Source organism: Liolophura sinensis, chromosome 9 (genome assembly GCF_032854445.1).
Source record: "Liolophura sinensis isolate JHLJ2023 chromosome 9, CUHK_Ljap_v2, whole genome shotgun sequence".
In the NCBI taxonomy this organism is placed as follows: Eukaryota; Metazoa; Mollusca; class Polyplacophora; order Chitonida; family Chitonidae; genus Liolophura; species Liolophura sinensis.
Genome location: NC_088303.1, coordinates 27,881,931 through 27,904,657, shown reverse-complemented (window position 1 = coordinate 27,904,657; position 22,727 = coordinate 27,881,931). Strand labels below are relative to the sequence as shown.

Genomic DNA, 22,727 nt, shown 5'->3' with positions numbered 1-22,727 from the left:
GAATATCACATGAAAATTTTACAGCAACAACTCTTTGAAGCAGAGGTGTCACAATATGTGGTTCAGTGATTCACAGCAGCCATGTGCAGGAGAGTTAGATCTGTCAAGGAATGAATATTATGATGGAGCCATTTCAGAAGGTGAAACACGTGGTGGTAGATTCCGGGGCGTTTATTAAAAATGCAAACATACAGGTAAAAAGAAGATAACAGACAGTTTTATTCTGCGATTTACATGCTGCAGTAGTGGCTCTTACAATAGCTTTGTAGGAAACACCAGTATTCTTTCTGATTATAGTTATAGGCATTGGAAGTGGTCCTGTTTTCGCGATCATGTCGCCTTGTTCAGAGCTCACGCATCCTTAGGAAATCCTTGAGTCATGAAATTTTAATTTAAAATTTCACTTCATTAAAAAACGGGAATTTATGTACAGGTCATTGAATTTCTTTGAAAAGCTGGAAATTGATCAAACTGCTTGTTTTGGGTTTTAAAAACTCGGCATTCTGTAAGAAGGATCGGAAGCAAGAGACACGTAATCTCCTTAATAACAAATGGCGTGGGTGAAGAAAACAGTCCTCCTAACGTTATTGCACAGGAAAATGCCTGGTTTTGAACCTCTGCCGGCTGTCTTTTATCGGTTGGATTTGTGTAATTTTCAGCTTTCCAGATAGTCTGAGTATTTCTGCAGAGCTTTCGTGACGTTATTTTGTACAGCTAGGCCTTACTGGTCGTTAGGGAACTTACAAAGTGGCAAAAAGTGACCTACCGTAATGCGTTAACACTGGGCGGCCATTTTGTTTTAGGGTGGCCACATGACACCTACTTCCAACCCGCGTTACAGAATTTAAATAGACCAAATACCTGACACGGTTACAACATATATTTCACGTTGGGGTTGTCATTTGCATCAGAACCCACTCAGGCCAAAAAGTGGCAATTGACTGCTCCCCTTGAAGGTGTCAGTGGTTAGTTCATTTAAGGCAATGAAAATCAACATTTAACACTGGTCAAATATATTAAAACAACCCTGACCATATACTAGACTGATTTATTTTTGCCTCAAAGTCGCTTCCTTTCTGACCCTGGGAAGTGGGAAGGTCTTCCAGCAACCTGTGGATAGTCGTGGGTTTTCCCCGGGCTCTGTTCGGTTTCCTCCCACCATAGTACTGGCCACTGTCGTATAAGTGAAATATTCTTGAGTGTGGCGTAAAATACCTATCAAAATAGATAAATCAAAATCAAACAGAGTCTGACATGGGTATATCAATCGCTACCAGCCACTGAATTTCAAATTTGACAGGACTGGTTGGCCCGGTACCCGTATAATGCAACTGGGTGGGTGTCATGTCCAGTGTCTTGAGCATGATACTTCAGTGTCGACAATCCACAGTATATGTATGCACACCTAATGACTCCTTGTCATATAACTGAAAAAGGGTTAAGTAAGACTTAAAATTCATACATAATCATGCCAGGGTTTGTATTGGGAACACATCTGTTTGACAAATGTTTGCATAGAAACACGTCAGCAAACCAAAAGGATGTAAGGTGCCAGTCAGCTTGCATGGTCCTTCAGATCCACAATCTTGGCAGTAAAAGTGACAGTACCTGAATGTGCCTTCTGTTACTGCATTTGACTTAAAATGTGGCCCAGGACTAAGTTACTCAGTTGTGGGGCTAAGCCATAATCAATCATTCATTCATTACCGACTGGCCCTGATAGCACAGTTGGTAGAGCATCGGCTTCAGGAGCGTTAGATCCAGGGTACAGTCCTGGGTCGTCACACCTAAGACTTTAAAAGAGGAAATTGTAACTTCAGCATGAAGGGGATAGTGCAACAAATGGTTGACCCATATCAGTATGATGGCTCGGAGGAGTGGTCTTACTTGCCTTATGTAAGTCGTCTCAGTGAAGCAGCACTAGATAAAAGAGTGGTGGTAATCCATCCTGCAACACGGAGGCACATTACATGCACTCTAAGGATGTCTTTGTCGTCATATGACTGAAAAATTGTTAAGTACGACGTCAAACCCCAAGCACTCACTCAGTCATTAATTACTGATTTTGTTTGAGTTTCATTCATCTTAGAAGGGTGTTTTGAGGTTGGGTTGGGAGGTGTGATGATATCTTCACTGGGAAAGAAGAAATTTAGAGCTGCAAAGTAATGTATCATGATGTTCACTGTTCTGGTTTGATTTTTACGTGAAATACAGTATATGTGAACAAAGAAAAGTCATACTTACATGTGGGTGCTATGCACTGGTCACAGAAACAACTGCGAAGATGGTGGCTTTTGGAGTTTGAACTCAAAGGTTGGGAACACAAATTTATGTGTTGTAAACGATTTAGTGTCTTTTGTCATTTATACTAACTGTTGCTTGCATATTTTTCAGACGGTTGGTGAAAGTATTTATACTCTGTCTGATGTAGTGGCAGAAATACGAGACCAGGCTACCAGAGAGAGACTGCAGGTTTTGCCATACACACTACAGTCCAGGGAGCCTCCTGCAGAGGCTATCAAGTTTGGTAGGTACATGTACTAAACCGTGACCACTTCACTGATTACGCTGTTCTGATTTCCATTAATATGTTCAGACTTCATTGATTGTGATTTTCTCTTTGGTCCATGTGTTCCTGGCTTTAATGATGATTATGTTAATTGCTCTGCTTTAGTGATGATTATGTGAATTGTTCTGACTTCAGTGACGGAGTTTGCTAAGAAGACAGGGGACTACCGCAGCCTGTCCGCTACTGACCTGAAGGTGATAGCCCTAACTTACCAGCTGCAGAAGGAGTGGGTGGGGACAGAGAACATCAGACAACAGCCACAGAAAAAGGTAACCCCAGTGCTGTTCATCAACCTGTGTACAATTGATTAGCAAGGGGGTGTTCTGTAACAATAGCCAATACAGTGGTAAAAGACAGCTTTCAGAAGACAATCTAGATGAAAGTTTGTGATTTTTTTTTTTTCAGTCTTTTCTTGAATTGTACTCAAGAAATGAGAAAAATTTGACAGAGAAATAAGCAAAAGCACATCCACATTGGTAGAGAAAGGCTTTCAACACTGGGAGAAGATATGAAGCCAGAGTCTGTTAACCACTGTATTTTGAAAGCTCTGGGATAATGTTAATGACTTGATGCATATTTGTCCTCCAAGGGTTGCACAGGGAAACTTTCAGGCATCTTTCAAGGAAACTGTGCTTTAAATCTGCAGTGAATATTCAGGATAAACTTGAGTTGATCTCTTACAATTCCTCACACCTTCATTTCAGCCAGTGCCACCCACTCAATGGGCAGTTTATTTTGCGCTCTTGGTTTTTATTATGCTTTTCCTTGTAGGGAGAACTTATAACAGCACGGAAATTGTTAGACAATCCTGCTGAGATTGCTGGTTTTTACTTGGACAAGAAAGGAGATAAACAGGTAAGTGTAATTGAAGTGAGAGCCCCTGTGCGGGCATGGCCTGCAGATGTGGCAAGTGTATGTCAAGCTAAGGGCAATGAAGAATCCTGGTTGAAGTAGGGACAAACATATTATCTTTTAACTTATGCCATACGTATGCATCTGACGGACATTTGTATGTCAGGAATCATGTGTGCCTTTGAACATTTTGCAGAAGACATTGACAACAGACACTGCCTCTAATACAGGAAAGGAAGAAGATTTCCATTCCAGCACAGAGATTGCTTCAGGGTTGTCAAGCTCAACACCTAGGGCTTCTAACACTGATAAAGACACAGTCAAGGCTGAAAAGGCTGATATAGTGCTGGAACCACTGCAACAGTTAGGGTTAGAGGACACAAAGCATGCTCATGGCAAATGTCAGAGTTCAGAGGCCCAGGGTTCAAGTGATAGCAGCACAGGGGCAAGGACTGTTGATCAGACTACTGATATAAACAAAAATGGTTTATCTGGGAGTGGAGGGGATGTCAATGTGGGTGATGGGTTAGAGAGTCACTGGCTAGCTGAGGGAGAGACTCTGAGTGTGGACTTACTGGAGTCAGAGTCTGAGGAGGAGTCAGATGAGGAAGGCTGGATCACACCCAAAAACATCAAGGCCATGCAGGAGAGACTGGGAGATGTCAACACTGAAAAGGCTTCAGTCACTGTGGCATGCCTGACCACTGATTTCTCCATGCAGGTGAGAGCCAGGTAGCTGATGATCAGTGTCACTGAGTGTAAAAAGTGGCTCATGAACTCATGAAACCATTACCTGAAAGGAATGTTAAAAACCTGAGAGGTGCTGATAGGATGCAATCTTTTCTTGTAAAATATTTGGGTTTTTGGCTTTGGATTTTTGCCAGGTCCATTAATGCGACAGCCTATGTGTTCCTCTCTCTTCTTTGCGTATAGTCACTGCATAATTACCTCTGCCAAAGGAGGTCATATTTTTGCTGGTGATTATTTGGTTGGTGGGGGTCTCTGTGGCAGAGGGGGATAGCATACCAGAGGTGCAATGACACAGGAGCCTTTCGCCAATGCGGTCGCTGTGAGTTCAAATATAGCTCATGCTTCCTCTCTGGCCATGTGTGGGAAAAACTGTCAGTAACCTGTGGATGGCCATGGGTTTCCCCCGAGCACCAATCAAATAAATAAACTATGATGAGAAGCACAGAGTGTTGCCTCTTTGTCTGCAGTGAACAAGAAATATTTACATATTGCTTTAATAGGGTTGCCCTCTCAGAGTGTTTTCTTGTCAACCGCCAAGTCTGAAAAGCATTGGGGTTTCTAATTTTTTACCACAGCAAAAACCCTTTGTCCGTCACCCCACCATAACCTGCCCCTCTCCCACCCTTCTCCAAGTTCTGCCTGTGTCCAGTATGCCTCATCTGTTACATGTTTTGTTTCAGAATGTGATAATACAAATGGGCCTCAACGTTATCTCTGTTAATGGTATGCTGATCAAACGAGCAAAGAGTTACGTTCTGCGATGCTTTGCCTGCATGAAGTAAGTATACAAATGTACTTTTCGAGGTCTTCTCTAACGGAACTTTCAGTCCTGTTTGCTTCTGGGTTTGACACTCGCTTCATTTGTGCATTTTGTGCGATTGAACAGAAGCATATTTATAACATGTATGATGTGAACACTGGGGCCAAAATTGAGAAGTTGTTTGTGGTCATTTTTTCAACTTTAGGTCAGTAGGAAAGCTGTTTTTTCTGAAGGAAGCATTCTAACCTTTTAAGTAATTCCTCTTTAATGATCTTATTTTAATGGTTTTCGAATAAATTAATATAGATTTACATTTAATATTTGTCTGAATAATATTCTATCTTCAGCAAGCTTTAGATGAAATTATGTTGAAAAAAATAATAGTAAAAATATCAAAATGTAACCTGTTGGTTATAGTAATACAAACTTTTGGGCACGGTGGCATTTCAGTAGGTAATTAGAGTAAAGCCAAACAAACAACTTGTTAATTTATGCCTTGGACATTTTTGCTAATTTCACTTGAGAGACTAAACACAGTGTTTCGTGTATGTGTGCAAGAAGTTTCTTGGACTCAGATTTTCTCGTACGCCACAAGTATACATGTATGTGACTACCTTGATAGGAATGGTATACACAGTTTACTCTAATCCCTCAACCATTTCACATACGAAAGATAAACTTTCAGTGCAATTAATGCACATTTTTAATTTGATTTTGGAGACCAAACTATGTTGGTGGAATTGGTCAGTTTTAGGGATTCTGAAAAAGTGTGATTTTATCGGTCAGCGCAGAATAATGCCTTCATAAAATGCATGAATAAACACCTTGCAAATAGGCGAAAAGGTTGAATTATAGTTTTATTCTTTTGGCTGTCCCCTCAACTAAGCATGCAGCCTTGCCAGATTTCCATATTGGTCGGGAATGGGATTAGGAAATTGACTCATGTGAGAGATCATGTATGTATTTAACATGTAGCTTTGCTCTTGTGCTGTGTGATATTTTGGTTTGTGCGTGTGTCTGTTGATCTGTCTCTATCTTTGCATGAATGTATTATTTTAATTACAGAATAACGAGTAATGTTAGCAAACAGTTCTGTCCTCACTGTGGGAACCACACATTACAACGAGTTTCCATGACAGTTGAGCAGGATGGTTCAGTGAGATACTTTCTGTCCTCACGGAAACCAGTCAGCACAAAGGGGCTGAAGGTCAGTATTGTGTGGGGTTTTGACCTTTGTACTGAAGAGGGTTAAAGGTCAGTTTTGGTTGAGGCCAGAATTTCCTGGGTCGTGACATTTGTAGCGAGAAAGGTGAAAGGCCATCATTGTCTTTGTACTCAAAAAGGTTTGGTTCAGACCATGGCCTTTGTACTGAAAATAATTAAAGGTCATTATGAGTTGAGAACATGACTTTTGTAAAGAGAAGGGTGAAAGGTCAGTATTGCCTTGGTCATGACCTTTATAGTGAGAAAGGTTAAAAAAAAGGTTAGTTTTGTCTTGGCTTGTGACCTTGGTGTAGAGTTAAGAATCAGTACTGTTGGGGTCATGGCATTAGTGGTCCTACTAGTATGGTGGTTGCCCTCAATTAAGATTTGGGTGCCTTGGCAGAGTTTGCTAACCTCTAATTGTGCATTTACATATTAAAATTCAAGACCAGCACTGAAGAGGAAAGTTTTCTGTAGCACAAGTGAAAACATCACCAAATTAGAATAAAACACCATCAATTTTTACGAGTCATTGCTTACCAGTTTTAGCAAGTACTCCAAACTTTAACTATTTGGTCAAGTCTGAGTAATTTCAATACACAGAAAACTGAAAAGATTATTAGCACTGTGAAAAGTTAGTATGAGAGATTCAAACACAGCACTGGAACTGTTGGAATCCAATGGACTGCGTTTATTTATGTATTTGATTGTTTTATGGCATACTCAAGAATATTTCACTCGTACAACGACAGCCAGCATTTTAGTGGGAGGAAGCTGGACACGGCCTGGGGAAACCCATGATCATCCGCAGGTTGCTTTAAAAACCTTTCCAAAGAGGAAGCCAAGAACTCTGTGACCACATTGGTGAGAGGTAGCGGAGTTATTACCCCGAGCTGGTACACTTACCACTCATCCAACAATTCACGATACTGCTACAGATACTATGGCATTGGTACGTCAAAACGAGAACAGGATAAAATCAAAGTTGTGTCCCATAATGCTCTTGTTCACAGTATTCCCTGCCAGCTCCAAGGGGAGGTAAGCATGGTAACAACCCCATCCTGTGTGAAGACCAGCCCCGTCCACAACAGAGAGAAGCCAAGAAAGCACAGCACAGCCTCAATGTGTTTGATCCAGATTACATCGCTAACCAATCACCATTTTCCCTGAATGACACGACAAGCCGTGCCGCTCAGTTAGGGATCAGACATAAAGGGGCCTGGAACAAACGCAATCCCAATGTCGGAAAGAAAAAGAGTGGACGGAGAAAATAGATTCATCGATAGTGCAGAGACGAACTAAATACATCAGACTTGATCCTGTATTTAATGAATAAACATCATACATCCTAGAAGGTTTGCTTGTAGTGTTGATTCACTGTATTGCTGAGGATATCTCAGCAATACTCACTCTGTGGGAAGCAGTGTTTGAATTTATTTATTTATTTGATCGTTACTCTATGCTGTACTCCAGAATGTTTCACTTATAGACTGCGGCCAACATTATTGTAGGAGGAAACCAGGCAGAACATGGTGAAAACCCACAAATGTGTACAGGTTGCTGGCAGAGGAACAGTGATGGGAGGAAACCAATATCCATCTGCAGGCTGCTGGAAAACCTTCTCATGTATGAACGGAAATGGAAATAGTGTTTGCAGCATGCTCATCACAGTGCATGTATCACACCTCACGCATTCCACCTGTGCCACAGACGAGGCTTGTTCAGGGTTAGATTTGCCACAAATATCCAAGATTCATGAAAATAAAAAATAAAAATGTTCTCGATGCCAGTTGCATTCCAGATCAAAGGGAATGCATTTATAATTGTATATCAAACAGTATTAATAGAAACAAAATTGATAGTTTCTATTTTTTTTTTAGTGTGTGTGTGTTTTTTTCACCTGCCTCCTGTAAACTTGGCATACAGTGATTTCAAACTTTCTCGTTAAAGGTAAAACACATCTGCCCCACTGTATCATGACATCAGTGTTATACTAAATGTAATAACAAAATGGTTGCATAATATTTCTGACAGGTTACACTGTACAGTTGACTTTTTTTTTACCTTCAGCAATGTAAGCTCAATCACAAAACTCACCTATTAACATTTCTGACAGGCCATTTAAAGGTGGAGAGCATAAATCAAGTAAAGTTCAGATGAAAGTATGTTGTAAATCCATGTATGGTTCAAAGAAAAAAAACACATTTGAACATAATCTTTGTACAACTGAAACCACCTTATTTGCATAATAATGCTCCAAATGACGACACATGCTCAAGAAATATATTTAATGTGATAACATTTGGTCTTTTCAGCTAACAGAAGTAAAGTTACCTGAATTTTAATCATATTTATATATTTAATATATTTATAAATATTATCATTATTTAGATTAAATGCATTATGTAAACCATAAACTTACATCCAATAAATTTATCAGACAGGGGTCACGCTCTTATTTAGATCATCATTACCGAAAGACAGCAAAGAGGTGGTCTCAAATATGCACCATACAAAAATAAATTGAAATACCCTTTTCTACTGAAAGAAAATATCAAAAAAAATATTAAAGACCATATTTGAAAACGGTCTGCCAGCAACCTGCAGATGGTCATGGCTTTCCCCTGGGTTCCTCCCACCATAATGCTGGCCGTCATCGTATAAGTGAAATATTCTTGAGTACGGCATAAAACACCAATCAAACAAATAACCCAATGTCCAGAGTAAACCACTAGTGTATCAGGCAGAACCACCCACTGCCCAGAGTAAACCACTAGTGTAACAAGGAAGAACCACCCAGTGTCCAGAGTAAACCACTGGTGTACCAGGAAGAACCATCCATTGCCCAGAGTAAACCACTGCAGTGTACAAGGTAACCAACCAATGCCCAGAGTAAACCACTGGTGTACCAGGAAGAACCACCCAGTGTCCAGAGTAAACCACTGGTGTACCAGGAAGAACCAACCAATGCCCAGAGTAAACCACTGGTGTACCAGGAAGAACCACCCACTGCCCAGAGTAAATCACTGGTGTACCAGGAAGCACCACCCTCTGCCCAGAGTTAACCACTGGAGTGTCCAGGGTAACCATGCAATGCCCAGAGTAAACCATTGGTGTACCAGGAAGAACCACCCACTGCCCAGAGTAAACCACTGGTGTACCAGGAAGAACCATCCATTGCCCAGAGTAAACCACTGCAGTGTACAGGGTAACCAACCAATGCCCAGAGTAAACCACTGGTGTACCAGGAAGAACCACCCAGTGTCCAGAGTAAACCACTGGTGTACCAGGAAGAACACCCAGTGCCCAGAGTAAACCACTGGTGTACCAGGAAGAACTGCCCACTGCCCAGAGTAAACCACTGGTGTACCAGGAAGAACTGCCCACTGCCCAATAAACCAATGGTGTACCAGGAAGAACCACCCACTGCCCAGAGTAAATCACTGGTGTACCAGGAAGCACCACCCTCTGCCCAGAGTTAACCACTGGAGTGTCCAGGGTAACCATGCAATGCCCAGAGTAAACCATTGGTGTACCAGGAAGAACCACTCAATGCCCAGAGTAAACCATTGGTGTTCCAGGAAGAACCACCCATTGCCCAGAGTAAACCACCGGAGTGCCCAGAGTAAACCACTGGTGTACCAGGAAGAACACCCAGTGCCCAGAGTAAATCACTGGTGTACCAGGAAGCACCACCCTCTGCCCAGAGTTAACCACTGGAGTGTCCAGGGTAACCATGCAATGCCCAGAGTAAACCATTGGTGTACCAGGAAGAACCACTCACTGCCCAGAGTAAACCACCGGAGTGCCCAGAGTAAACCACTGGTGTACCAGGAAGAACACCCAGTGCCCAGAGTAAACCACTGGTGTACCAGGAAGAACTGCCCACTGCCCAATAAACCAATGGTGTACCAGGAAGAACCACCCATTGCCCAGAGTAAACCACTGCAGTGTACAGGGTAACCCACCACTGCCCAGAGTAAACCACTGGTGTGCCAGGAAGAACCACCCACTGCCCAGAGTAAACCACTAGAGTGTCCAGGGTAGCCAAGCAATGCCCAGAGTAAACCACTGGTGTACCAGGAAGAATCACCCAGTGCCCAGAGTAAATTAAGTTACTGGCGAAAACTTAACACCACAGCCCCCAGAAAATGAAAACCTAGGACACTAGAAAAAGCTCTAGAATGGGACAGACATGTTGCGAGGGAAGCACCTCAACCTCTAAGGCTATAACATGGCTGCTCAGCCAAGTGTCTATAAGTGAAATATCACGTCTGGTGACTTTGGCAGAGGCAGCAATGTAGATAGAGCCATAAGCTGAAATTATACAATTGACATGTGCAGGCATGGGAGTTGAGTGCCAGAAAAAAAGTCTGAAAATTCTAATGAGAGTCTGGAAATACCACACCCCACCTCTAATTTACATAAGCAATCACCCGTTCCAAGAAAAAAATCAGCTGCTTTTGATTTACTGAATTTTAAACAAAAAAAGTCTGATATCAGCCAACTGGAGGAAAATTCCCATGCCTGCATGTGTCTGAGACAGCTTTGTGAAAAAACATTTTCTTTGTGAAAACCTGAAATCTACACTGGACACCAAGCGAGGAAATGCAGAGATGGCCTTGAGAACAATCGCTCACTTACAGCGATGTAGTTGTTTAACAAGAAAAAAAATGTACATCATTCTGAGTTTATGGTATTTTATTTGTATAAAGATGCTGCATGGAGTACAAGAAAAACATTCAACTACCATGATAAAAATAATGGGTATTCACGTACAATGTTTACCACTAAAATGATTCAGAGTACTGATGATTAAAATGAAAATTGAGCAAAGCAAGACACTGTGAAATCCAGGTATTGGTAGGATCTTTAGAAGCAGAAATTTGGCTTACAGATATACATATACATTCACCTGAGATATCAATAGAAATAGAAACAACAGCACCATAGCACCAAGATTACAGCCTTTTTTTTTTCCACAAAATCCAAAATCAGCCAGAAACCTAGCTGGCATTATTTTCACCAATCAGATTATTCAAAGGAAATGTACAACGCTATCACACTTACTTGCTACTTCAAATATCGTTCAAACATACAGAATAATTTACAATCCATATTCACTATGGTATTTCTTGGTCACATAATTTCATTACACTGGGTTAACTTTTGACGATATGGAGCGGCAATCCATCTTCACCCAACAGGCTCTCCTTAGGGTTGGTCAGCGCCTGTGGACTACCCCCTACCTACAAGACAAGAGGTTAAGTACTGTAAATTACCTGAAACTCTCAGCCACAAGCATTTAACACGTATGCATGAAGAAATCAGATGACCCCATCATGCTCAGCAGGACACCATGAAATAGTGCAGTTCTCTTCATTTTTAATTTACAAACACCAAACAGAATCCACCTTTAACAAATGCCTTCCAAAATCAAAAAAAAGCAACGTTTTGTCTGTAAATCATGACTGAACAGTTGTCCTAAGATGGCTTATATAAGACAGTCAGGGCCCTGCCCGCGTTTCATGAGGCATCACTAAGCTAAGCAAGCCCTTAACTACCATAACAACGTATGCTGTAGAGATGTAAAGTAGAGATGTAAAGTACACTTTGGTAAAGGCAACTTATTACTAAGTGGGCTTCACGAAACCAGCGCGTTAATAAGCTCTAATGTGGCACACCAGGCTCTCAGAAGATGTTACTTTTGTATGAGTTTGTGCTGCCATTACAACAGTGTTTTCTCATCGGGTTATTGTTTGTAGATAGAAGATGAGGTAGATGATCTTACCTTTGTATGGATGACATATTTGATTGCACCAGGCTGAGGTTCCAGAGGTATACCTTCCACATCAACCTGTGGGTCAAACACTCAAGATTTATTGCCGGTGTTAAATGATAACAGTAAAAAACAAATGAAACTTTCACCATCTTTTGAGCTCGTCCTTCTGAAGTTAATACCGTCTTTCCAGGCGTTTTTTTTTTTTGTAAAGCCAAGGTTGGATACACACAATGCACGAATATGTTTCTTTGCACATTACTGGAGTTGAAAATAATGAAATGTATCCTCTTTGAAATAATTTTGGATTAACTCTGATTGTCTGCCTATAGAAGTGGCTCTTTACATATGACATACTGCAGTGGTTTTCGGACTGACTTTCTGAATTATGTTCTTTACCTGAGATGGGGTATCTGGAATAAGTGGTATACCCCTGACAAAATTGGACTCATCTCCAACTGCTGGAGGGAAGAAATGTGACACAAGGGAGACAACTCTTGGAACATCTTCCTCCAGGAGAAACAGGCATGCATTAGGACCAGCATCAAATGTGTAGCAAACCTAATGGAAAAAAATCAGCAAATATACATAAGACAACAAAAAACCATGTGTTCCAAATCTGCTATTGTACTGATAGTATTATCTTACGATGACAAGTAAAAAAAATGGCATTACCATTTATTTTCACAAAACTCTGTGGAAAGACCAAATCACCACTGGCCAAAATGTAGCCATGAGATGTATGTTCCTGTTTATCAGAAATGAGCCATGCTTTAGAACTTACATTTGTAGCACATGTACCCACTGGGAATTTCCATTTAAGCCAGCTTGGAACATAGAATGCTAAGCATCCAGAGCCTCATTGTGTTTTTATGCGGCTCAGAACCTGTTTGTGTAGGCAGGAAATGTTGACTTATCACACATATTACATGCACACCTGTACTTTACATTAACCAAATTTCTGCCTTACCCTGGCTTGCCCACAGAGCTTGTTGTAGGCGTGTACGAGGCGCACAATCTGCTGGGACACGTCCCTCATGTATGAGATTGGGGGGTATGTATCCAGACACACAGCGTGGAACTGGTTACTATCCTGAGGGGCAGAGGAGGTTAGTTTGGGAAATTATTACAATAATGGGGGCAAAACTATTAATAAAAATTTTTTTTTTTTAAATTATTTCTTCTGTAAGTCATTTTTTTTTATTCAGGGTTATGCAAAAGATGTGGATTTTGAAGAAATTAAAAATGAGAATGAAACTTTAGAGTAAGGTCCTTAACATAGCTATGCTAATGAAGACATTTATATTTATGGCCAAATATGATGAGAGAAGTTTGGGGACAAAGGAAAAGCAAAAATACCTGTTACCTTGATTAGTAATGGACCAAAGAGTTGCTTCCCTTTTATGTACAAGAAACAATTCGACCAGATATGCTGCACCTACTTAGTGCCATATAACTGTAAACTTTGACTCTTTTACAAACACTGTACCAGCCATATAATGAACACTTTGGCTATGCATAATATCTCTTGTCTGGAATAATTTTCTTGTAGTATACACATACAAAAGACTATTCTACTTAAACCTTTCCACAAGTCTACAAATTCAGAAACTAATGCCAGACCACGTTAGCCAAGAAGAGACTACCTTCATTGTAATCTCAGCAAATTTAGGGAAGTTTTTGTCGAGGATAGCTTGAGTAATCTCCTGAGAGCGCTGGGGGACGATATGCTCAGCCCGGTACTGTAGTAACTGGCTAGTCTTCACAGTGGTCTGCATGCCGGCTGTACTGCTTGTGTGCTTCTTATGGTCACTCACCTGAAAAATCATCATGTTATCTTTAAAAGCATCAAGTTTTTCTCTCTTTCCTCTTTTTTTTTTTTTTTGCTTTTTTCCCCCTTAGCTTTTTTATTTTCGTGTCAAGATTCCACACTGCTCTCAGTGCAAATTTCAACGAATCCTCATGTTTCAACTGTAATTTTCCAACACATTTCCATACCCCCCATAGTGATGATTTCAATAATGTCTCAGATTTTATCAGCTGTAATTTTCCAATGCACTTTCACACTCCTCAGAGTGCAGGATTTAACAACTGCAGTTTTCAAACTCTTCACAATGGGGAAACAGTGCCCTCCTCTGGGGTCATATGATGACAAGGAATCATTAGGTGTATGTATACAGGCCTACATTTACTGTGTCTTTTTGTAGCAGGGCGAATCCATGCTGCCAATGTGCTACCACCAATGAAGTATCATGTCAAAGACAACACATGACACCCCACCCAGTCACATTATACACCGAGCCAAGCAGTCCTGTTTCTTGCTCTAACCTCTCAATGCTGAGTTTGATCCCAGGCATCAGCTTTGAGTCAAACGCTCTGACCATTCGACCACTGAAATTTCACTATATCCATGAACCCTAGCATTATTTATCATCACTAGCCAGATTTATAACCTTACATTGCTAATTTAACACACTGACCCTAATTGTTACATACTTGCTACCACCACATCATTATAATAATACTAATAAATAAATTCTTTATTTATCACAGGCAGCTCGGTCCGTTTATAATGAAACGCTTCTCACCCAAAGCCTTCACAGTGGAAACAATACATAGGAAACGTGTGCTTCAGAGTCCAATCAAAAAATACATCAACATATATAAAACAACACAAATCATGTAGTTCACTCATCATGTAATTCGAAAGGTGAACTGAAATACATTCACACATACAAAAAGCAACAACTACAAAACAACCAATAGTGTTGTCCAGGCAACTGTCCCAGCCAGCAGGAGGACCAGGGTAGTAGGAGACATAAGGTTACGTCTTCGAGGAGGTTATTTTATACAACTGTTCCTTTGACTGTGGACAGGTTATAGAATGTTTCAGTTGAAATCTTGTTCAAAGCAAACCTTTGAGTCGAACAACAATTCATTAAATTCTGGCGGTGATCTGGCTCTGGAAACATTATCCGGGAATTTTTTGGAATGATTCTCCACCACCGCTAGGCAGGACACAAATGCGGAGTGATGTCCCTTTGTTTGCAGTTTTTACTATGGTCAAAATGTTTAACTGTTGTCGTTACTTACCACCAGGATGAGGACTTTCATCTCTGGCCAGTGTGTCTCAGGAGCCACCTGCTTGGCTAGTGAGTCTGTCCCATCTTCCTTCACACCTTTCTCCCACTCCACAAATCCACCGTACACACTGCGACAGGCACTGCCCGATCCTTGTCTGTGTACCAATACAGAAAAACAAAAAGTCATGTTGGCTGACAAAAACCAGTGTCAATTCACAGTGATACACCTAGTGTATCCACTCACTGTGTAACATTACACTAACATGAATGTATCAGCTTCCGAAAGTATTGTGTATTAATATCATCCATTCTCACTGGCCGTCAGGTTTATGATATCTTTCTTTATCTAATGGTGGGCTGTACTGGGAGATTTATGGTCTTACTTTCAAATATCTTATAAACCAAAACTATAAATTACAAAAAAACTTAAAGTAGAGTTAGAAGAGAGCATGTATGTGAGAAAGAGAGCAGTTAATACGTGTCCAGATATAGTAGCTTCACTGGTATTACTCACATTATCTCCTGATTTGCCAATAGTTTTTTAACAAGTTATAAACTTATGTCATATCAATTATAAGACCATAGAATCTTGGTCTATAAGTACTAATTTTATTTCATTTTATCTGTTCTCTTATTTATTTGAATGTTGTTCCACACCACCGAGAATTTTTTTACTTGGCGATCTGTTTTATATAGGAAACATGGCAGTACCTGGCAATGTCAGATATTTCTCCTTCAACCCCAAACAGTTTTGCCAGAGAATACACTGTGAAAAGATATAATATTTCATTATTTACTTGATTATTTACTTATTTACTCGGAGATCCACACATAAGAGAACTTTCGCTTCCGAATATGGCATTTCAGTATGTAGTTGCAGGTGGAGAAATACACAAGTTTATAAGCCTGGATCAAGTCAAACTGAATCAACTTCATAACTTGGCTCTATGTTCTTGCAAAACCTGCAAATCAGAGCTGGTGAAGATAACTTACTCAATTCCCTGTTTTAGCCAGGATTCCTCTATCACAGAACTTTGTCACAAAATTTTCATTTTTCATGTCACACAACAGAATATACTTGAACCATATTTGAGTTAAATGGCTTATGTTAATCAGATCACAACAACTTGCTTTCTTGTTCTTTGGCTTTTTGAAGACCTTATGCAACTAAGACTAGAGTATAAAAAAATTCTTTGTCTATTAGACAACAGATTGGCACTGGGTTGTGTTTTCAGCCTATGACAGTCTTTAGTTTCCATGTACTTATTCCTCTAGAAAAAATCTTCACATGAAGACCTGCTGGGCAGGACCAAGGAAACCGTTGCATATACTGATTGGCAAGTCTGGTGCGGGGAAAACTCAGCTAGAAATTAACACAATCCAAGATCTCCCAGGCCTCTAAACATATAAATAAATGACTGTGTGAGTAAAGCGCGCCAGTAAAAGGGTGTAGAGGTATCTATATGAGCCAATAAGTCCTCTTCGCCCCGCCATAATCATGAAGACGTTACATAATGAGCTCTATCCTACACAAATTGTTTCCCTGTGGTCTGTAAATTTATCATACGACTGTGGGAAGAATTTTACTAAGAATTTCCCACACACGATCAAATGTCTTAGTGGAGACCAATATTCTTTTCATATGCATGAATATGCATTTTACACATGCAACATTTCTTCTTAAATTATGAAGCCTGACTGACCTAGGCAAGCGTAGCCTGCTGCAGAGGATGCCAGCCCTGCAGCTGTGGGGAAGTTGTTCTCAGAACAAATATGTACCTTCCAGCTAACCACTGCATCTTCAGCTTTACTATCAGCTTTCCGCCGTCTTGCACGTCTTTTAACTGAAACACAGAAATGAGAAATCATCTGCGTTTGTTGTCCCACATTTCTCTCTGTCTTCGGTTGATTTTCAGCTGATTGTTCCATCTTAACATTTACAATGCATTTTGAGACTGATTATAAATTCTTTGATTTTGAAACAATATAAAGTATTATTTATTGAACATACAGGAATACTTACTTTCTCTAAATATGTTCTGTAATCTTTCAGTGGCAACTGTTTCTTCTCTGCAAAAAAAGAAAAAAAAATGATGTGTTGAAATAAGGTTTATATGTATAAGGCTATAGGATTCTTAAGATTATTTCACGCTTGTAACTTTATATTCAGTTTCCAATCAAGTTTATATACATGTGACCAAAACCTTTTCTCACTAAAACTGAAATAATTAGTTTTGCATGTTGCACATTTTTGACAATGGACAACGATTTATCGTGCTGTAAACTGGATTTAGAATTGGTAGCATGGGTACCAAAGAGCTTGCCTATATGAGACACATGAAAACAAAACTTTAGCTCAATGCATAAAGAATTGAACTAAATCATGAATTTGGGAAATTTACGTGAAAATTAATATGCTCACAGAGCATCAGCAACGGAATATCTCCTTGCATCATTGTGCTTTACACAAATGTAAAACTTCAGGTCAACACATACAATACATTTAACGATACCAATCCTAACATTTTCTTTAAAAGTGATTCTAATACACAATAAACTAACTCAGTAACTCAGGTCTTTAATATGCACACACCCATTCAATGATGGAATATCCCCCTGGTGCTACTGTGCTCTACATGTGAGCAAACACTGGGCTAAATACATACAGTACTTTTTGAGACACCGCCCCTTACATTTTGTTCAACATTGATTGTAATATGTAATACCCAAAATTAGGAATTGAGTAATTTACAATACTTAATATGTACACACTGAATCAACAATGGAATAACCCCTTCACACCATTGTGCTCTCCGTGTGTCCAATTTCTGAGCTCAATACATGCAGTACTTTTTGAGAAACCTCCCGTAACACTTTCGTTTAACACTGACTCTTATACACAATACACTAAGTCCTAAGACCGAATCAACCATGGAATATTCCCCGTACTATTGCGCTCTACACTGGTGCAAACCCTGAATTCGATACATACAGTACTTTTTGAGAAACCTCCCGTAACACTTTCATTTAACACTGACTCTTATACACAATACACTAAGTCCTAAGACCGAATCAACCATGGAATATTCCCCGTACTATTGCGCTCTACACTGGTGCAACCCTGAATTTGATACATGCAGTACTTTTTGAGAAACCACCCCTAATACTTTGTTTATCCGTGACTGTTACAGACAATACACTAGGTCAGGAATACAGTAATTTATGTTACTTAATATGCACACATCGAATCAACAATGGAAAAATATCCCCCTTGTGCTATTGTGCTCTACATGTGTACAAACCCTCAGGTCAATCAGTACTTTTTAATATACCACCCCTGACATTTTGTTTCACACTGCTATCTCTATTATTGGATGGTGACACCAACACTCAGGGTTAAGCTACATAAGCTAAGCCTATACCTTATACAGACAAGCTAAACATAGTGACAAATTAGATTTTAAATTAAATTGTACATGGGATTTTCAGTAAATCACACATTTTACTGAAATACAGTTAAATGTATCTTGGCAAAAAAATCCATGAAATTATCACTGGTTTCACGGTAATGATACGGAAATGTAAGAATTCAAAGAAAGCAGTCAAATTCCTCCATAAGTGAACTTACTTTCCATTTAGCCATATTCTGTCTTTAGTAAACTCTTTGCTTGTTGCCACCGTGGTTTTAGCTCTGAGCTGGAGAAAGTAAAGTACGGGTATAATATATTACGCTCATGCAGAACTCAAATTAGTCAATCCTGAAAATCATAATCCATTCTGTCTTACAATTAATAGTTATTTCCTCACATGCAGAGACAACGTACACCATACCTGCCCTAAAAATTTGCCTCAAAACCTGCAATTTTCGAGGCATGTACCTAAAGGACATTAAATTTTATTTTTTGTGCAGAAACAGATATTTTTTCCTTCCAAATAAACCTCAAAACACATTTCCTAAGATCAAAAGAATGCTCAGGATCCAGAAAACTTAACAACACATTCCTGGGTGAAATTTTAGATCAAATATAAAAGCCAAGAGTAGGAGTCAAACTTGAGCCTTTGGACAAATCCGGAACAATAATTTAAAACATCTTCTTTTATAATAAATTCGTACAGAGAAATGGAAATACTTGTATTATCAAAATCAATGGTTTGGAAATTTGATTTTGATCACTGGTCCAGTCTTTAAATCCTTTCTTGAATACTTTTGTCTTCATTTAATATAGGCTTACCAGCATGTTATTTATTTTTATTTATTTTCCTCCCCGGCTGTAAGTGGGAAGGTCTAGCAGCAACCTGCAGATGGTCATGGGTTCCCCCATGGCTCTGCCCGGCTTCCTCCCGCCATAATGCTGGCTGTCGTCATATAAGTGAAATATTCATGAGTACGGCATAAAACAACAATAAAAGAAATAAATAAACAAATATTTATTTGCTTTCATGATATATGCAAGAATTTTTCACTTATACCATGGCAGTGAGCATAATGGTTGGAGCAAACTGAGCAGAGCCCTGGATAAACCCATGACCATTCTCAGATTGCTGACAGCATGAGCTGGACTTTAACTCTCTGCAAGCACATCGGTGAGAAGCTTGTGGATCATTACGCTGTGCTAGCGCTCTAACCACTACTCTAGGCCACTTGGAAGCACCTCCCAGTATGTTACGGCTGAGTAAAAGCTACATACACATAAACAGATAATGTTACAGCTGAGTAAAAACTACATACACATAAACAGATAATGTTACGACTGAGTAAAAGCTACATACACATAAACAGATAATGTTACGACTGAGTAAAAGCTATATACACATAAACAGATAATGTTACGACTGAGTAAAAGCTACATACACATAAACAGATAATGTTACGACTGAGTAAAAGCTACATACACATAAACAGATAATGTTACGACTGAGTAAAAGCTACATACACATAAACAGATAATGTTACGACTGAGTAAAAGCTACATACACATAAACAGATAATGTTACGACTGAGTAAAAGCTACATACACATAAACAGATAATGTTACGACTGAGTAAACGCTACATACACATAAACAGATAATGTTACGGCTGAGTAAAAGCTACATACACATAAACAGACAATGTTACAGCTGAGTAAAAGCTACATACACATAAACAGATAATGGATAAAACTAAAAAGATGTTACCTCATCTTGTCCTAATGTGACACTGAGGGAAGAATTCACTGGTAATATCAGCTTCTCATCTCGCTTGCCCCCTGGAATTAACCATCACATTTATGAATTTTCCATAAAAGACACATGAACACTGTTTCCTTTAATTTAATTTGTTCAGTGTGAAGAAGTAACACAAATTTAAAAAAAAATATCTAGTTCTATTTTTTGATTTTTTCGTTTTATATAGGAATGTTTGTATCATATTTTGCTTCCTTATGACATGGTCATATTTTTGTTGGATTTACTCACAAGAACAACTGTATACCAGTCTTAATCTGGTCTTGACAATTAAAACAACTGAGATGGGACCTGTTAGCAAACCCCCACTTGCTCAGTCAGTCGTGATGTTGTCTACAGACATGAGATTAATTCTAAACACCAAACTCAAACTTGTACACTCATAAGTAGTCCAATGCTGAAAACTGCATCTACTCATGCCGATATTCATAACCACACCATCTGGACCATATCATAAAATGGAACAGTACTTATTATGTTATCGTTATTTTGTAAATCAGCCACCCACAAGTATTTTTTGGTGTTTCACAATTTTACGGGTGCCCTGAGAACACATGCTTCAATTACACATGTTCTTTTAAAGCAAATGTTACCAGCATAGGCAGTGTTCATCACAGCTGTTTCACAAACACTAACACTGACATACTCGGCGCAGTGTAATACCACAGTCAGGAATATGTGTATTCACAGTCCTGCCTCCCATTATAGTATCCATTGCACAGCTGTCACACGACAACAACTTAACATGACTGAATGGACAGTGACCAAAACCATGAGCACAACATTTTTCAGTCAAAATTCAATAAAGGTATAAAAACATTAACAGAAATGGGTATAACCTAAAACACTCTTCAATTAAATTTATTCACGATTTTTTTACAACCAATCTTTGGCAAGTTACTGACAAATTAACTCACGTGTAACATAAAAAAATTGCACATCATATTGGTGACAGACAAGTGGTCTTCAACAAACATTAGACAGCGTAAACAACCACATTGGCATTTTTGACCACTTATGTAGGGAGAACAGGGGATCCAAAAATTCCCTGTCCGAGGCCGGGTTTGAACCTCCATCTTGTGTGGCCTAGTGACTGTAAGTTATAAGAACTCCTAACTACTATTTTAGTTAATAAACAAGCACTTGAATGTTTGATGCTATTATTTTATACCACCAACCATAAAGTTTGAGATTTAGTTATTTCAAACCATCACTTTGGCCCGACATACCTGGCTGAGGGTTTCAATGCCTTAGCTATTTAGCTTTACTCCTACACAAAACTGATGGTAGTTTGGGCTATTTGAGATATCCAGGCACTTCAGCCCTTCAGATTTCAAGGAAATGCTCGGAACTCCAGAGAACTTGTGTCTCACATAGGCCCTACTGCAATTCTTCATCCACTTCACATGTTTGCAAGATGTTTATTCAAGGCATTACTCTGTGTGGACTAATAAAATGCTGCTTTTTTTTTCTTAAACCCTGAAACTGGCCAATCCAACCAATGTAGTATTGTCTCCAAACTCAACGTAAAAATGTGAATAAATTGCAATAAAAGTTGCTCTTTCATATTCGAAAATGTTGAGGAATTAGGGTCATCAGAAATTGTTATTGAAAATAGATTTCAAGGTTTAATTTAATTAAACTATTTTGGAAAGGTGTGTTGTTTTCGCCCAGCTACCACTCACTGTGACCAAGGCCCCTCCAACACTGAGAGTGGGGGAATTTAAAAATGTCCTGTCCAAGGCTGGATTTGAACCCACGCACCTTCATTTTGCGTGTACTAGCGCCGGAATGAAAAACAAGCAACAGCCACCACTCGACCAAGACCCGCTCCAGCGAAAGCTATATAAGAGCGCATCACTCGTCTGCATGCGTGTGACATCAAGCTGCATTTTACAACATCAACGCCTTCACTAACTGAAAGCACATCGCGTGAGGCCTACCATTTTTAAATGTTGATCTAGCCACTTCCACAGGAATATGTTTTCGCATAAAGAGAACTTACAGTACTTGATGACGGCGATGTTTACGGGAGCGGTACAAGTGACTGACTTCATGTTCGCCTGATATCGTCTGCTGACATGCCGATCACGCCACTACATCTTCTACTCCCGCCGGGGCACATGTCGCACCAGGGGAGATAACTCTAAACACCATTCAGCTGTTATCAGAGGCGGAAGTCATTCATCACGACCACTGACTGTATGTCCCTTGTCGACTAAGTAAACAAACTGTGGCTGAAAGGCGCAAAGTAAATATATGCAGCTGTTGTTTTTAAACGGAAAACCAAAACAGAAACTGTGTAACTCGGCCTGGTTTCCAGCAAATAAAGTTAAATCGGAAGTCTAATGAATGCTGGATTGAAAAAGAGCAAGTTGAATGATCTGCCACGGCTGACAGGCCTATTTTCTTGATAAGGTAGTGTACATATTGTACACCTGTTGTACTCGTACATGTATATACGGATAGGTCCTATGTTTTTTGGAGACTTCAAGATGATATCAGT

The 22,727-nt window shown here is 39.6% G+C and overlaps 2 protein-coding genes across 2 annotated transcripts; one reads left to right on the top strand and one right to left on the bottom strand.

Annotated features, from left to right (window-relative positions):
• Positions 1-69: 69 nt before the first annotated feature.
• Positions 70-7,480, top strand: LOC135475480 (RNA-binding protein NOB1-like). Its single transcript, XM_064755393.1, has 8 exons — positions 70-194; positions 2,395-2,527; positions 2,705-2,838; positions 3,341-3,424; positions 3,618-4,142; positions 4,852-4,949; positions 5,997-6,138; positions 7,148-7,480. The coding sequence occupies exons 1-8, from the start codon at positions 111-113 to the stop codon at positions 7,406-7,408; spliced, it is 1,461 nt and encodes a 486-aa protein (XP_064611463.1). The 5' UTR covers positions 70-110; the 3' UTR covers positions 7,409-7,480.
• Positions 7,481-10,575: 3,095 nt separating this feature from the next.
• On the bottom strand, positions 10,576-22,351 carry LOC135475282 (diphosphomevalonate decarboxylase-like). The gene is made up of 12 exons (XM_064755119.1): positions 22,227-22,351; positions 20,174-20,244; positions 18,625-18,692; positions 17,020-17,066; positions 16,700-16,840; positions 15,708-15,762; positions 15,007-15,151; positions 13,560-13,730; positions 12,884-13,006; positions 12,313-12,474; positions 11,926-11,991; positions 10,576-11,383 (listed from the first exon to the last, which is right to left on the bottom strand). The coding sequence occupies exons 1-12, from the start codon at positions 22,276-22,278 to the stop codon at positions 11,297-11,299; spliced, it is 1,188 nt and encodes a 395-aa protein (XP_064611189.1). The 5' UTR covers positions 22,279-22,351; the 3' UTR covers positions 10,576-11,296.
• Between the last annotated feature and the right edge of the window lie 376 nt (positions 22,352-22,727).

Bases quoted from the DNA above. Each gene is read 5' to 3' on its own strand.
- LOC135475480 (XM_064755393.1), top strand. From the start codon at position 111: ATGAATATTATGATGGAGCCATTTCAGAAGGTGAAACACGTGGTGGTA. The intron at 4,143-4,851 runs GTGAGAGCCAGG...GTTTTGTTTCAG, and splicing joins CCACTGATTTCTCCATGCAG to AATGTGATAATACAAATGGG. The intron at 4,950-5,996 runs GTAAGTATACAA...TTTTAATTACAG, and splicing joins CGATGCTTTGCCTGCATGAA to AATAACGAGTAATGTTAGCA.
- LOC135475282 (XM_064755119.1), bottom strand. From the start codon at position 22,278: ATGAAGTCAGTCACTTGTACCGCTCCCGTAAACATCGCCGTCATCAAG. The intron at 20,245-22,226 runs GTAAGTTCTCTT...GGTTAATTCCAG, and splicing joins CATCGCCGTCATCAAGTACT to GGGGCAAGCGAGATGAGAAG. The intron at 18,693-20,173 runs GTAACATCTTTT...TACTTTCTCCAG, and splicing joins TCACATTAGGACAAGATGAG to CTCAGAGCTAAAACCACGGT.